Raw genomic sequence first — 16050 nt, 5'->3', positions numbered from 1 at the left:
GGGAGAAAAAGGGTTTAAAAAAAAACTTCAAGCAGGTGAAGCTGGTCAACAAGTGCAAATTTTATGGTTTTGCTGGTGAACCACTTTAGTTGATCATAATTGATTGTATTATTTTGTGTGTGTGTGGCACTGAAATAAAAGTTAGAGGGGCTGAATAGTGTCTTGTGGTTTTGTAAAAACAAAACAAAAAAACATGCACTTTTATTTCAGAATGGCTAGGATTTGATTTTTCCTATGATATGTCCCCTTTAATTGCATAGATATTTTCATTCATTACCTCTTTTCTTCTCTATTACCCTTGTGACACTTCCAGTAGTTTATCTGAGTGTACTTTGTTCAGTATTTTCCTAAGGTATACTAAGGTGTACACTCTTCAAAGACAAAAGAAAACTGGCTCTAACAAGAACAGAAAAAGATGTGGAAGGCCCAGATACAAATAAACAAGAGGATAAGTACACCAGAGTCTCTAGTTTGAGAAATAGATGCCTCACATGTCCTCAGCTGACAGCTTCATTGCATTCTACCTGCTCAACACCAGTTTAATGTACAACAGTAAAGAGAAGACTCAGGGGTGCAGACCTTATGCGAAGATTTGCAAATAAAAAAACACTTTTGAAACAGAAAAACTCAAATAAAAGGTTAGAGTGGGAAACAGACATTGGACAACAGATAATTGGAAAAGAGTGTTATGAGAAGAAGCCTGAGAAGTGCTCGACAAGCCACATCTATGGCAAGTGCTACAGGAAGTGTGGGGTGAAATGTCACTTGAATATCTGGACAAACTGACAGCTAGAATTTCAAGGATCTGCAAAGCTGTCGTTGCTGCACATGAAGGATGTTTTGATGAGAACTCTTTGAAGTAGTTTAAGAAGTTCTGAAATCTTTTTTTTTTTAATTGTATTAATAATTGTTCACATTGTTAATGTCCTGACTATATATTGTGATCAGTGGAATGCCACTTTGGTGAATAAAAGTATAAATTTCTTTCCATAAAAGTAAAATCTGTACATTATTCCAAACTATGTATATATATTTAATTATATATATTATAACTCTGTATTTTGTCTATGTTACTGCCAATCCTCTAGGCTTTTGAGTCTTTTTTCATTGTTTGTTTTTCTGTGCTCAATCCTGTACTTTTATTAAGGTTTGCAGATAATCCATGACACAATAATCTGATCTCAATTCCTTTTATTTACCATGTCTAAAGAGGGTTCTTCCATTAACATTATCTCTCTATTGTGTACACAGGGCCAGATGACAGTGAACGGGGGTCTGAGTGAGCCAGCAAGTCCACATAGTTTCTTTCAAAGACCCTTCTCCCCCTCGACATACCCACCTCCTCCCTCCCTGAGCCCCAATATTACAGCCATGCAGCAGGCTAGAACCAATGGTAAGTACCATGCACTTATGTAATGTTTTCTGACATTCACTGTTTTGATTATTGATGAAAGCATTTTTAACAACTAAGAAACCGAACTGCATCTCTATCTGCATTAAGTGTAACCAAAATAAACCTTTAATGTGACTGTCTGCAATCTGATTGTCCCTCATGTCCCTCAATGAAAAAAAAAAAAAAATCAAGTTAATAAACAAATGACCAAACCATAAAAATATACATTACAAAAAAAAAAAACATTAAATTAGATAAAATACATAAATTACCAAACAAGAACATAATATTTACACCTATGCATTATTGCCTTTTTTATTATTAGCCTACTTTTTCTTTAATTTACGATTGAAGGGTTGGTTGAATGAAATTTAATGTTGTCTTTTTCTGGATGGGAAATAGAGAGAAATAAATATGAAATTGCCCAGCGAGTCCAATTTTAGTCCAATCAAAATGATGTAATTATTTTGTCCTGTACTTCATCTGGTAGAGAATAGCGTTAGCAACACTAATGTCATGAGATCGATTGAAAGGGAGCACACAAATTAATAAAACACCTTAAATATACTATACAATAAGTCGCTTTGGATAAAAGTGTCTGTCAAATGCCTACAGTCAGTGAAGTAGGAACTTCCTAGGAGGACTTAAACGCAGCATAACTGTATGGCTAAATGAAGCTCATATGCCTTGCTGTGCAGCTGTGAAAATTTGGCACTCCCTGGTTTCTGATAAGTCACTGGTATGAGGTGCCAAGCTCTAATGAAGCACTAATGATTGAAGAAAGCGTGACTGGACTGCAGTTAAGCAGCAAGTCAAGTCAAGTCAAGTGGTTTTTATTGTCGTTTCAACCATATACAGTTAGTACAGTACACAGCAAAACGAGACAACGTTCCTCCAGGACCATGGTGCTACATAAAAACAACAAAGGACCGACATAGGACCACATGAGACTACACAACGAAATAAAATACCTATATAAACTACCTATATATACCTATATAAAGTGCACGTGCAAACATGTGCAAAAAGTACAGGACAGTACAACAAATTACTGACAATGAACAGGACAATAGACAGTGCAGCGCCGACCAGTACTCAGTAGTGCAAAAAGATGACAGTTTCTAAAAATGTAAACATAACATACTATGAGATAATGTTCTATGCACATAGCAGTTATTGAGGTAGCAGACAGTTATAAAGTGACAGTAATTAAAGTGCAACTCAGGACACGTGTGTGTCAAACCAGTCTCTGAGTATTGAGGAGTCTGATGGCTTGGGGGAAGAAGCTGTTACACAGTCTGGCCGTGAGGGCCCGAATGCTTCGGTACCTCTTGCCAGACGGGAGGAGGGTAAAGAGTTTGTGTGAGGGGTGTGTGGGGTCGTCCACAATGCTGGTTGCTTTGCGGATACAGTGTTTTTTGTAAATGTCTTTGATGGAGAGAAGAGAGACCCCAATGATCTTCTCAGCTGTCCTCACTATCCTCTGCAGGGCTTTGCGGTCCGAAATGGTGCAAGTCCCAAACCAGGCAGTGATGCAGCTGCTCAGGATGCTCTCAATAGTCCCTCTATAGAATGTAGTGAGGATGGGGGTTGGGAGATGTGCTTTCCTCAGCCTTCGAAGAAAGTAGAGACGCTGCTGGGCTTTCTTGGTAATAGAGCTGGTGTTGAGGGACCAGGTGAGGTTCTCCGCCAAGTGAACACCAAGGAATTTGGTGCTTTTGACGATCTCCACAGAGGAGCCGTCGATATTCAGCGGAGTGTGTTCACCTTGTGCTCTCCTAAAGTCAACAACCATCTCTTTTGTTTTGTCGACATTCAGGGACAGGTTGTTGGCTCTACGCCAGTTCGTCAGCCGCTGCACCTCCTCTCTGTATGCTGACTCGTTGTTCTTGCTGATGAGACCCACCACGGTCGTGTCATTGGCGAACTTGATGTGATTCGAGCTGTGCATTGCTGCACAGTCGTGAGTCAGCAGAGTGAACAGCAGTGGACTGAGCACACAGCCCTGGGGGGCCCCAGTGCTCAGTGTGGTGGTGGTGGAGATGCTGTTCCCGATCCGGACTGACTGAGGTCTCCCAGTCAGGAAGTCCAGGATCCAGTTGCAGAGGGAGGTGTCCAGGCCCAGCAGGTTCAGCTTTCCAATCAGGTGCTGGGGAATGATTGTGTTGAATGCTGAGCTGAAATCTATGAACAGCATTCGAACGTATGAGTCCTTATTGTCTAGGTGGGTGAGGGCCAGATGGAGGGTTGTGGTGATGGCATCGTCCGTTGAACGGTTTGAACGATACGCAAACTGCAGTGGGTCTAGTGAGGGGGGCAGCTGGGTCTTAATCTGCCTCAGTTTAACACTGCCTGCCGCAGTGTTAACTAGCCATGTGATACTAATTGTGTCCTGACCGGTCCGCTCTGAATGTGTTCCCAGCAATCTCTCTAATCCCAAGTGGCAAATGCAGGGGATTAACCTCGAATCTGAATGACGGAGCGGTTTGTGGTGAGGGCGGAGCTGAGACACCGGGATTAAAGCATCTATGTTTGTGCGTGAGGCGGGCCTTTGTCTCAGAATTACTGTTTTTTCCTAAAAGGCTTCAGTTTGAATGCCTGGATATGCAGCCAATAAGAGCTTATTCTTTGCTGGAATCCTGGAATCAACATACTTATGGATTATTTCTTCTGATTTGGAATTACAATCTGTGACGTTGCTGTATTCTTGACCTGGGAATGTTTTTTAGACCCAGGAGTACTAAAAACTCACGCACTATAACCTGACCCTGTGTTCTTCACTTCAGCCTCTGGGTCTAGCACTCCGATCTACGCCAACGTGGATCCTGTTTGTCCTGCACAAACTGCACAGACGGACAGGAAAGGAACAACAGGGAAAGCTCTACTCTATGCTGGCATCGGTCCTGCAGATGCGTCCGGGAACCCTATTGCCATACAAATGGTGAGTGACTACTGCTTTGTTTCCATAGATGTGTCATGCAAGTTATTGCATTACAAAATGTTTTTTGTGCTGTGCCAAAACATGCCATAGCTAAGGTAAAATCACTCTAACTCAAAGTCTCTTGAGGCCTATCAACAGAATAGAATAAGAACAAAAAACTATAAAAATAAAAGCCTAAAAAGCTGCTTAGTACACATTTGTTTGAGACATTTTGTCTCACTGGTTTTTTGTTGATACATCATCAGAAGTGAAAACCTATAATTGGCAATTCGAGAATTAATCTTCTATCGTTTTCAGGTCACATGGGACTGGCAGTTTTGTTTCATGCGGTAAATTGCATTTTCTCACACTGAGTTTTATTTAGCCCCAGGGAAACGGGGGCAGCTGTGCTTAGCATCACTGATGTGCCAACAGACAGGGATGAGTCTATCTTAGTTTAACATAGTGAGGCAGCTTGCATCAGCATTTTTATAGGAGCCTTTTGATGTTAGTGCTTTAGACTCAAGGTCACGCAGGTTATTTGTTTGCTATTTATTTTTTTAAACTATGCTTCTGGACTGTATATTCTTGATCTTAAAGGACTCAGGAAGTCTGTAATCTAAAAATTGCCTGTTTTGTGTGTTGCTTTAGACTGTTGACAGGCCAAAAGACTGGTATAAGTCCATGTTCAAGCAGATTCATGTGGTGCATAAAACAGGTAAGATTGAATCCTTTATATTTACCAATTAATTACTCATCGTATTCATCATCAAAGAATGTGAAGAAATAATGAATAGCATGCCGGTCATACTTTTACATGCTTTTATCTTTTATCAACTAGAGCAGGGAGTGCTTTTTGACATGGAGAGCTATTTTTGATTTCTCTGGTCATTTTGGGCTTGTTTATACTTCAAATTCCTGCATTATGCACCAAATCTTTTCTAGTTATTATTTCCATTTTGGTTGAACAATAAATTGCAAATGGGGTTTTATAAATTTTTGATGTTGTCTGTGCCCATCTTAGTAAAGAAAGAATAGGAACATTGTTTGATATTCTATTAATTGATTTTTAAAACTTTTGTTCGATTAATCGGTTATTGGCCTTTCCCATCACCTTTGTTATCGGTATGGGGAAAATCCACTATCAGTCGACCTCTACTTTCAACGGAATTTTTGTATCAGTAAAGTTTTTTTCAGATGTTTAATTATGTCTTTTTTCATTTTTGAAAGTTTAACAATATTATGGTTTCTGCATACAGTAGTTTGTGTAATTGTAATGCACTGTTACGCTATATTTGGCATAGATAGACAGTAATTTTGTTCAATTTTGTAATTTTAAGGGGTATTTAATACAATATTCACTTGCTACTATGGCTTTAATGAATTCAGACATTATAAAGTCCTATATTTGCTGTGTGATTATGGACCTGTCTGCTATGGGTTTTTTTTTTTTGGCGGAAAAGAGCATCTTAAGAGGAGTGATAATAAAAGAGCTTTACTCAGCAGGCTCTGGATTAGATCTGGATCAGTACTGGAAATGGGCTGTCAGGGGAATGCTGCAGGGAATTCAGGGGTCAAAGGATAAACACCTTCAATCTGCATCTCATTATGTCTTTTTAATTATCTTACTCCCAAGACATGTTTACAAATTAGTTTGTTTACATTATTAAATATGTTATGTAATCTATGCTAATTAACATATTTGCTTATTTGTTTTCACAGAGAATGACTGGTCTGGGTCCCACACTGCTGCAGATCCCATTACAAATACTGGTACTACTATTTCTTTTTTTTTTTTCTTTTCTTCACATTACAGTAAAGCAAACTTGATGAAATGGCAAAAAGTGAAAAAAAAATAAAATAAAATAAGTGTAAACCAATAAGAACAATAAATATTATCAAGTGTAAAACACTATTTAAAAAAATTTGTCAGTTAATAAAAAATCAGTTAATGTATGTACTGTATGTATTTATTTGTTAGTGTGTGCGTGTGAGCGCTTGTGAACATATATATATATATATTATACAACAATCAGCCACAACATTAAAACCACTTTCCTAATATTGTGTAGGACCCTCTTGAGCCACCAAAATGGCACCAACCCATTATACAGAGCAGTTATATAACAGCCATTTTCTGTTGACCTCTCTGTTGACCCCTCTGTCCACAGAACTGGCACTCACTGGATGTTTTTTGTTTTTGGCAGAATTTGCACCATTCAGGGTAAATTCTAGAGATTGTTGTGCATGAAATTCCTAGAAGATCAGCAGTTACAAAAATACTCAAACTGGCACCAACAGTCATGCCACAGTCCAAATCACTGAGATCACATTTTCTCCACATTCTTATGGTTGATGTAAACATTAACTGAAGCTCCTGACCCATTTCTGCATGATTTTATGCACTGCAATGCTGCCACATGATTGTTTGATTAGATAATCACATGGAGGATTGTTGGTGCCAGATAGGCAGGTTTGAGTATTTCTGTAACTGCTGATCTCCTGGGATTTTCACACACAACAGTCTCTATAATTTACTCTGAATGGTGCCTAAAATAAAAAACATTCAGTCAGCGGCAGGTCTTTGGATGGAAATGCCTTGTTGATGAGAGAGGTGAACAGAGAATGGTCAGATAAAAGCCGTGACAAAGTCTACGGTAACTCTAATAGATAACTGCTCTGTACAATTGTGGTGAGAAGAATAGCATCTCAGAATGCTATTCTGTGATGCGGGTTGGCACTGTTTTGGTGGCATGAGGGTTTTAATATTGTGGCTGATTGGTGTATTATATATATATATACATATACAGTTATATAGTTATTATTTTGTTGTTTTTATTTCAGATAAGCATGGCCCATCCAATCCTCTTCAGTCCCATCCAGCACCTAAAACCAGCACCTACCAGCCCATCACCAACAGTGTCTCTGATAATGGCATATGCAGTTTCAGAGTGCCTGCTGCCTCAACCCTGCCCACTTCAGTGTCAGCTGAGTACAGAGACACAACACAGAGAGGCAGGAGCACACCTGACATGTAAGAACCTTCCATCTGTTCACAAACAGAAACAGAACTTTACCCTAGGAGTTTCAAATTTGATGTTGATTTAATTAGTGCACCTCAAAATCATTTAATTTTTTTAATTTATTGAATGAATAACTTATCAAATTTTGGTTATAATTTATATTATTTACTCTAGTCCCAAGCCCATATGATTTTCTTTCTTCCGTGGAACACAAAAGGAGACTTTTGGCAGAATGTTGTCCTGTCACCGTTTTCACAGTTTTTATTTCATCTTTTTCCATTCAATAACAGTGAATAGTGACTGAGGCTGCCTAAGCAGCAGAATATGGTTGTCAGACCTGTTTTGAGTGCTTAATATGGTCACGTTCACACACAGGATGGTTATTTATGGGTTTGACAAATGCATTCTATAACCGAACTGACACCCGCAAATTTTCAGTTCTCACAACCGCATTCACGGCAAACAATGTGCTGTGTTAACGGAAATGTACTGGACAACTAGTTGTTACATATGCCATGTACAGTGAAAGACACGCAACACTGTACACTTGTGTCTCGTGTCTCGAATCATCCGATGATTCAGACACTTTTTTCCACCTGCTGCTCATGGGCGCAAGCTGCGCGACACAAAAACTGCTCTCTGTAAGCGGTTAAAATATGATGTGATTAACTCGTGCTTCGATTGGACTCATTTATTTAAAAACGCTGTGGCAATTGTGATAAGACATGTCGGTGATATGGACTTAAGTCACTGTCACTAATGGTTACAGCTGTTAGAATACAGATGTGACTTCAGTTGTTCATTCATACAGACAGCATTCAAACTGTTACTGTAGGTTGTTGTATGAACAGGACATTTTAAGACCCATACCTGTAAGTAAATACGTTTGTCAATCCCAAACACTGAATGTGTGAATGTAGCCCTGTTGTGTTCAATGGAAGAAATACATTTTTATGGATTACTTAATGTGGTTAAGTAAATGATGACAGAATTTAAATTTTTTAGTTAAGTGTGGAATACAGACATAGCATATTTGTTTTTCTTTGTATCACTCATATCCTTTTCTATATTTAATATTTCCAAGGAATGAGTGGGGACCTCCAGATAGGAAGGTGGATACACGGAAATACAGAGCAGAGCCCAGGAGTATCTTTGACTATGAGCCTGGGAAGTCCTCTGTTTTAGAGCAAGAGAAAGCAGTACGTAATAAGTGTATTTTGAATTATGTTTTCTGTTTTTGAAATTTTGTGTGACGCTTTATAAAGACGCAGATAGGATGGGAAAGAGTAAAAGGTTTTCTGAGCTTTATTTTCACTATTGGCTTGTTTGAAGTCAGCTACAAAATGTTTTTAAAGCATCACATGAAGTCTTTAAAGAATTGTATGCAGGACAACTGTACTTAGGATGTGAAGCCTCAAATGCATTGACCTTTTACAATGAATGTGCCATGGCATTATAGATATAGACAAACAATGCATCTGGCACCACTAATGAAAACCTGTCAGTTGGTCGGTTCACATGTTTCAGCACAGCCACAGGCATTATGATCTATCAGTGATGCACAATATCGTGCACTGGCAAAGTGTGTTATGTAATAGAATTGTATTGACAATTGACATGACAACAGTTGTTAGGTAATGGGGTTTCAGTATTTATTTAAACTGCTCTATTACCAAAACGACTCAGACTCTTGCCAGGCGTGGATACCAGCTTTGACCGACATACAATCTTAGGCTGGTTTCAGCCGTTTCCAGCAGGGCAAGCCTCAGTAGAGTAACTTAGTGAGAGAGAACAGATCAATTACTGGTCCCTTTCAGCGTAATTTGGTCAAGGTTACTAATAAGGTTGGGAAAAAAACAATTCTCCTACTGAAACTGTCTCTCTGCATTGAAAATGTTATGGTGTACTCCTGCCCTCTGTGGGATAGGAATAGAAATGCTCTGCTCTGATCCCCTTATTAACATAATAGAACTATTATAGAAATTATTTTCATTCTTTTAATCTTCACAAATCAACACATTTCCCCTTGTATCTTTCTTGTCGAAGACATTCCTCTATTAATATCTGCATCTGATTGTCACATTCCACATGATCATTTTTTTTCATCCCTTCCTCTTCTTTTATCCCTCTCCTCTTCTTCCACTGCCTTCCATTCTCAACACAAGACAAGTAACTTAAGACCAGAGGAGATAGATTTAGAGAATGAGCCATGGTATAAGTTCTTTGCTGAACTGGAGTTTGGGCGTCCGGTAAGTGTGGCCAGTTGTGTGTTTGGTTTGGTGCTGCTGGCATGCTGTTTGTGATTGGTGTGCGGGGTGGAAAGGTCAGATACGTGCGGTACATCACATCGGCCTGTGGAGGTCATGTCTGAAATGTCTGGATGGAATGAGCAGACAATACTGGACACTGTTACCCAACGGTTCAGTTTAATGAATAATCATGGTCAGGTTCTGTGTAAATGAGCCCTGCTCTCATCCACCAGCATTTTAGTCTTTAGGTCTGCACCCAAATTTTCTTGCACATTTTAAACATTAAACTACTGATTTAAAATTTAAATGCTGTTGTAGGATTAATTTAACCAATAATTGCATGACTTCCACTGACTTTGTAGCATTTCTCTCACTCTTTGTGCGAGGTGTGTATAGTGTTGGATTTCGTTGACAAGGCTTGATGTGCTGTAAGTTGTGTTAATATAAAGTTGCAATGTCATTTTGATATGTGTTGGAGGTCATCACATTCTTCCTCTCCTCAGTTATGTGACTTTACTCTCTTGTTATATCACTGTCCCTCCTCTGCTCCTCATCCTTTATCCCATCTTTGGGCGAAGCCTCCAAAAAAACATCTTGATTACAGTCGAGAGAGCACTCCTCGATTCCGAACGGAGGTAATGAATGAATGAATGAATGAATGAATGAGTGATTAACTGGTTCAGTGACTTATTAATTGACTAAGAGGATTAGCGAGAGAAAGATGAATAGAAATAGTAGCTGGGAGACATAAACTATAACCAAACAACTTACATTTTGATTTCATGGGGTCTTTAAAAACAAAGCCCATAGCTTCGAATGGAGCAATACACTGCAGAAATTACTACATCAGTTTAAATTTTCATAATAACCTCTCAGTCTTTTTTACGACATTATAAAATATTTCATCATGAGACAAGAGCACTTTCGCCTGCCTGTCATTCTGGTCATTCTGTCCATGTGCTTATAGTAGTTGAGTGATGGGCGAGCCCCCTGCAGTATCATATTACATATCCTGTTCCAGTCAGGGACTTTTTTCTGTCATTATAAATATAGTTCACTGACACCTTTGACAGATAACGTTCAGTTCATTTGTTAAACTATATCCAAAATATACTCAAATTCTAAAGTTATTTTACACTCAATTTTGCTGGATTCTGCATTAATTTGCCCAGAAATAGGATGATTTAACTATAAGGTTCTATATATTATCATAACATTAGTTGATGAATTAGGTGACAATATGTTAAATGTTAATTTACTATAAAATATACCATTGTTCATTGTTAGTTCATGTTAATAAATTCATAATTTTTAAAATATATTGGTTAATGAAACCAAGATTAACCATTAAGATTAATAAATGTTGTAAAAGTATTGTTCATTATTAGTTCATGTTAACTTTTAATATGTTAACATATGTTAACGTATACAACCTTATTGTAAATTATTATAAATGTTTTGAGTGGGTCTATAAGAAGATACAGTTAAACCCTTCTACTGACAATAACAACCAACAGAACTTAGGGACCGGTGTAGTCAGAGTTGTGGTTTGAGGAATGCTGTAAATCCAAACAGAGAACTGCTAATAAATGTTACAAGAGCTTTGCAGACCAATTTTGAGCTTTCCATTGTGATATCTGTCACTCAGAGCTGTATTTCTGTTCGCTGGATGTAAATGTGTCACTGAGGAGGCATTCCTGCTACCGCATGCTTGGGCTACTTTTAAAGAGGGTTAAAAAAATTTGAGGGGCATCTGCTGCTAGTCTGAAGAGTTGCTCTAGATAACACTGCTTAGAGTTCCAGAAAACAGGAAGATGATTATCTACTCCAGCCATGCGTACAAGGAATTCCCTGCTTTGTTTGACATAGAAACGCTTGTAAGTGATCTATCGTGTCTAGTGATTTCGGGGAGTGGCTGAGCTTTTCAAAGGACCGCGATCCATGGCACATCATTCAGATATAGGGAGTTTCAAAGATTTCTAACTAATTTTGGATTTGGGTAGGAGAGCACTGGGTATCCCGGGACCTGCTTAACGCTGTTTGTTGTGTTATAAGTGTGGATATTAAATGAAGAAATCATCCTGTTCTTTGTTCTTCATCTGTTTCAGACCTCCCTTTATCAGCCAGCTACAGACAGGACACTTGAACAGCCATCAAGGTAGGTCCACTTACCCACTCCTGTTATTTCACCCCAGAAAGTATTTGGACACTTAAGCAACACTTGAATATGTATGCATTCCTTTCAATTAAAGAACAAAATAAAACCTGCTTGACATCTACTAACAAATGATGCTAGACCTTTTGTCAGAACTAACTTCATTCTGCTTAGGAATTTTTGCAATTGCATTTAAGCAACTGTTTACAAGGTCATTTTAGTGGATGTATGAGGTTGGTTACCCTCAAGTTCACACATGTGTCCAAGCAGAGTAACTTTTTTAATAGCAAATATTTTCAGTTTAAAACCCAATAAACTTCTTGTTGTGAAATGTTTTGCTTGAAGGTGTGCTTAAAAAACAAATTCTATTTGATTTGATATTTTGTTATTTTCAGGCAGGACAGCTATAATAACTGCTCTTGTGAGTTGTCAACTAGTCATAAAATCCCCTCACCCATTTCACTGGCCCCTCAGTTGTCTGAAAATGTCAGGGTCCCAGTCTGGATGCTTAAATCTCCAGTTATACTGAAATATCTATTTAGCATTTTCTGTTTTTGCAAACTAAGAGAATGAATGCCATGCTACATAAGCTGTCCATAGACATTAAAGGAATAGTTCATCAAAAAATGTAAATTCTGTTTTCATTCACTCCCCAAATCTTGTTTCAAGAAAGTCATATGGGTTTAGAACATCATGGGAGTGAGTAAATAATGACAATTTTCATTTTGAATGTTTTGAAAAGAATAAAGGTAATTTATCTGTAACCGTTATGTGATTTTTCTCGTAAATTTTTGGTTTTATCTTTCTAAATGCCTTCTGCTCAATGTTAACATGACAACTCAGTCATTGTCATCCAAATACACTACAGTTCTTTCAGTGATAACAAGAGAAGACGGAAATCTGAACCTGCAGCTGCTCAGCCCAGGGCTCAGAGCAGTGTGGGCACAATACAGAGTTCAGTCAGACCACCAGAGCCCCCCAGGAGCAGCAGTTCCCAGAGAAATCCCCTCACCAGCCCTAGCTCCCCTGCCTCCACCAGGACTAAAGGTAGGCATCAGACAGGCAGTCATACTTATGCACATTATTTTGAAAAAAAAGTATCAGAGGAAGGTTCACAGGCAATTTTCGTTTTGCTCTTCGCAGCACAGGAAGAATCTTAAATGGATTTCCCTTGGCATGACTAAAGTTCAATTAATTATTTAGAGTTTACATTCTTGCCTCAGTGTAGAGTAGCTTTTCAATTGCTGCTTTTTATTCAGAGATGGCTTGTTGATCAAGATGTCTGATCTCTTTCCCGTTCTCTTCCAGAGCATTGTATCAATGCCCTGACTTTTCTGTCCTATGGGTCAGTTACCTTTTAATGTATTTTCATGTCTCTTTTTTACCATGCTGCTTGTGGTGGATTTCTAAGGTGGGGATATGAGCAATATGCACCCAAAACACTTAAATTGTCAAAGTCTAAACCATGCTACCTCAGATTGCACATATCTAAACAAAGGGCAAAATGAGGATGGTCTCTCAATCATCCCTAACTCAGAGGGCTTTTCCAGCCTACCGGATGGCTGGCAAATCGTCCAAGAGAACCTAGAATACTGGATAAGCACAGAAGAGGCTTCTCCTAAGCTCAAATCCTGGAGCTGTGATGACTTCCTATCTGAAGGCCAAGGCAGGGAAAAAGAAGTGCAGACTCAATCAGAAAGCACAGACTCCTTGTTGCATAATGGGGAACTAGAAGGACCACAATGCAGTGACACCTATGAGTCTGAGGAACTTGGACAAAGGACCAGGCATCGCTCAGCCCATGATGTGCCAGGCTTTCTCAAACTCTACAAGAAGATGCATCACATCAACCGGCAAGAGCTGATAAACTCCACCTTTATCTGCTCTGTAAAAGCCAGGATTCATAATTATGAGAGTGAGCAGCGTAAGGACGGGCGTAATGGCACCAAGGGCTGCAGCGAAGAGGTGCCTCGGGACACGGTGCACAACAGGATCTCTGAATTTGAGAGTCTGATCCAGAAATCCAAATCCATGCCTAATCTTGGGGATGAGTGCCTGACCAGGAGTTCCTCTAGGAGGACCAATAGCCCCAAGCATAGCCTCTCCATTGAGTCATTACTGGATGAGGAACCACTAGCCAGGAACCCGCCTGATGGACGACCTCAATACCCCAAGATAAATACCCACGTGCCAATCCACATCCAAGTCACCAATGACCAATTACAAAACTCTACCATGCATCAAGATTACTCAGAGAGTGAGCATGATGAAGTGGTGTCGGATCTCAGTGACTTCATCCATATAGAGGGCTCATCCTTTTGTAGCGAGAGAGATTTTGACCTATGTTCGTTCGCCTCCTCTGAGAACTTCTGCGGGTCGGGTGAGCATCATTGTCATAGGCAGCTTGTAAGTTCCTGCAAGGGTCACTGCCCGGCTTCCTACACACGTTTCACCACCATGATCAAGCACGAGAGGGCCAAGCAGGACCGAAGGCAACATTTGAGAGTGGAAGAATCTGAGTTTGGTCTCAACAACAAGCTTGCCATCCTGGTCAGCCCAGTGCCTTTCCGCCAGAAGAACTTATCTCCTTTGAGCTTCTCCCAAATGCCAAAATCACAGAGCTGCATGTACGAGGCTCTAGATTCAGCCCTGAAAGACATCTACGACCACGTCCGTGCAGAGAAGCGCAGGGGTAGCCTGCCAGAAAGCAGCATTCTCCACAGTTTGCTGGCAGAGTTGCTGCCCAACATTCCTGAGAGGAATTCCTCCCTGCATGCTCTGGGGAGAAGAAGTCCAACGATCCAACCCCGCTCAAACCACCAACAGCCCGATGGCATGACCAGCCAAGATGGCCACCAGCCTGAGTACTCGCGCCTGTCCCACAGTGCCTCTCACCACCATATAGACAGCAACAACAACCAGAGGAACCACAACTCTGAATACTGCTATCAAGGTGGATCCCAAAGTCTCCCAAATCCCCTGCTGTCCCATGTGTTTGAGTTCTCTCTCCATCTGTCCTCCATCTGCTCCTCAGCCATTGCTATACTCCATCTGTGTTTGTGAATGTGCTTGTTTAGAAGAATAAATTATTATTTTCAGAGGAATGGCGGAGATGCATGACTCATTCCCACATCGGCAGTTTCTTTATGTCCTCATTTCTTTTATTTTCTCATTACGTCATTATAATTTTTTACTGTCTATATTTATTCATGTAATTTTTGTCAAGCCTGTTATTTTACATACATGGTTTAGGGGATTTCCTGTCTGTCTGTTTGTCCAACTGTCTATCCATCCATCTGCCCATCTATCCATTCAAACATTTAAAACTGGTTTAAACTTTCAGACAAGGCTGCCAAGCCAACATAAAAATTTGTCTTGTGAAACTTTACATATCTAGTTATTTTCCTGTGACAATATTTATTGTTACTTTTTATCTGGACGTCTTTATGTATGGGCTCTCCACAAAAGATATGTAACTTTGTGAAGTTTCTGTCTACATAAATAGCTTTGGACAGATGACTTGAGCAGCTGAAGCCTCTAAAAACAGATTTGAGATTTTATTGGCTTGGGACGAAACATATTCTCTTATGAATGTTAACACAGTCAACTTTCTTAAGCCTGACATAGGTGCAGGAATCTGCCATAGATAAATTATTTTGGGTGATCTAAAGATTTTCTATTGTGATGAGTATTAAACCAGTTATTTGATGTGTTATGCATTTGCATGCACATAGTGCTTATAAATGAAGACCCTTCAGAGCAAATGGGCATGCCTGCAGTTGGCAGAGATGCCATCTCACCATTTGGGGTTTTAGTATAAATACACTTGCTCTATACTGGGGATCTGTGTCTGAAGAATGGATATAACATAACTGTTGGGATTTTTAAAGGGATGGAATAGATGTTGAGCGATAATACTTCTCGGAAGATCGAGTCAACTTCATCATAGCTACAGTTGAAGTCAGAAGTTTACATGCACTTAGATTAAAGTCAGTAAAAAAAAAATTTTTAGCCGCTCCACAGATTTAATATTAGCAAACTATAGTTTTGGCAATTCGTTTAGGACATCTACTTTGTGCATGACACAAGTAATTTTTCCAACAATTGTTTACAGACAGATGGTTTCACTTTTAACTTACTATATCACAATCCAGTGGGTCAGAAATGTACGTACACTAAGTTAACTGTGCCTTTAAGCAGCTTGGAAAATTCCAGAAAATGATGTCAGTCCTTTAGACAATTAGCCAATTAGCTTCTGATAGGAGACGTACTGAATTGGAGGTGTTCCTGTGGATGAGTTTTAAGGCCTA

The 16050-nt window shown here is 39.4% G+C and overlaps 1 protein-coding gene across 1 annotated transcript in view; it reads left to right on the top strand.

The window, feature by feature from the left end:
* Window positions 1-16050, top strand: part of LOC127617155 (sorbin and SH3 domain-containing protein 2-like) — a 63671-nt gene that overhangs the window by 33578 nt on the left and 14043 nt on the right. Inside the window, exons 7-17 of the mRNA XM_052089069.1 lie at window positions 1252-1393; window positions 4180-4334; window positions 4965-5031; window positions 6036-6086; window positions 7158-7347; window positions 8421-8535; window positions 9502-9585; window positions 10164-10220; window positions 11694-11743; window positions 12609-12787; window positions 13152-14693. Of these exons, the coding sequence (XP_051945029.1) occupies window positions 1252-1393; window positions 4180-4334; window positions 4965-5031; window positions 6036-6086; window positions 7158-7347; window positions 8421-8535; window positions 9502-9585; window positions 10164-10220; window positions 11694-11743; window positions 12609-12787; window positions 13152-14693 (2632 nt within the window). The remainder of the gene's footprint in view (window positions 1-1251; window positions 1394-4179; window positions 4335-4964; window positions 5032-6035; window positions 6087-7157; window positions 7348-8420; window positions 8536-9501; window positions 9586-10163; window positions 10221-11693; window positions 11744-12608; window positions 12788-13151; window positions 14694-16050) is intronic.

Source organism: Xyrauchen texanus, chromosome 23 (genome assembly GCF_025860055.1).
Source record: "Xyrauchen texanus isolate HMW12.3.18 chromosome 23, RBS_HiC_50CHRs, whole genome shotgun sequence".
In the NCBI taxonomy this organism is placed as follows: domain Eukaryota; kingdom Metazoa; phylum Chordata; class Actinopteri; order Cypriniformes; family Catostomidae; genus Xyrauchen; species Xyrauchen texanus.
Note: the sequence above shows the minus strand (reverse complement) of the source record. Positions and strands in the feature narration are given on the sequence as shown.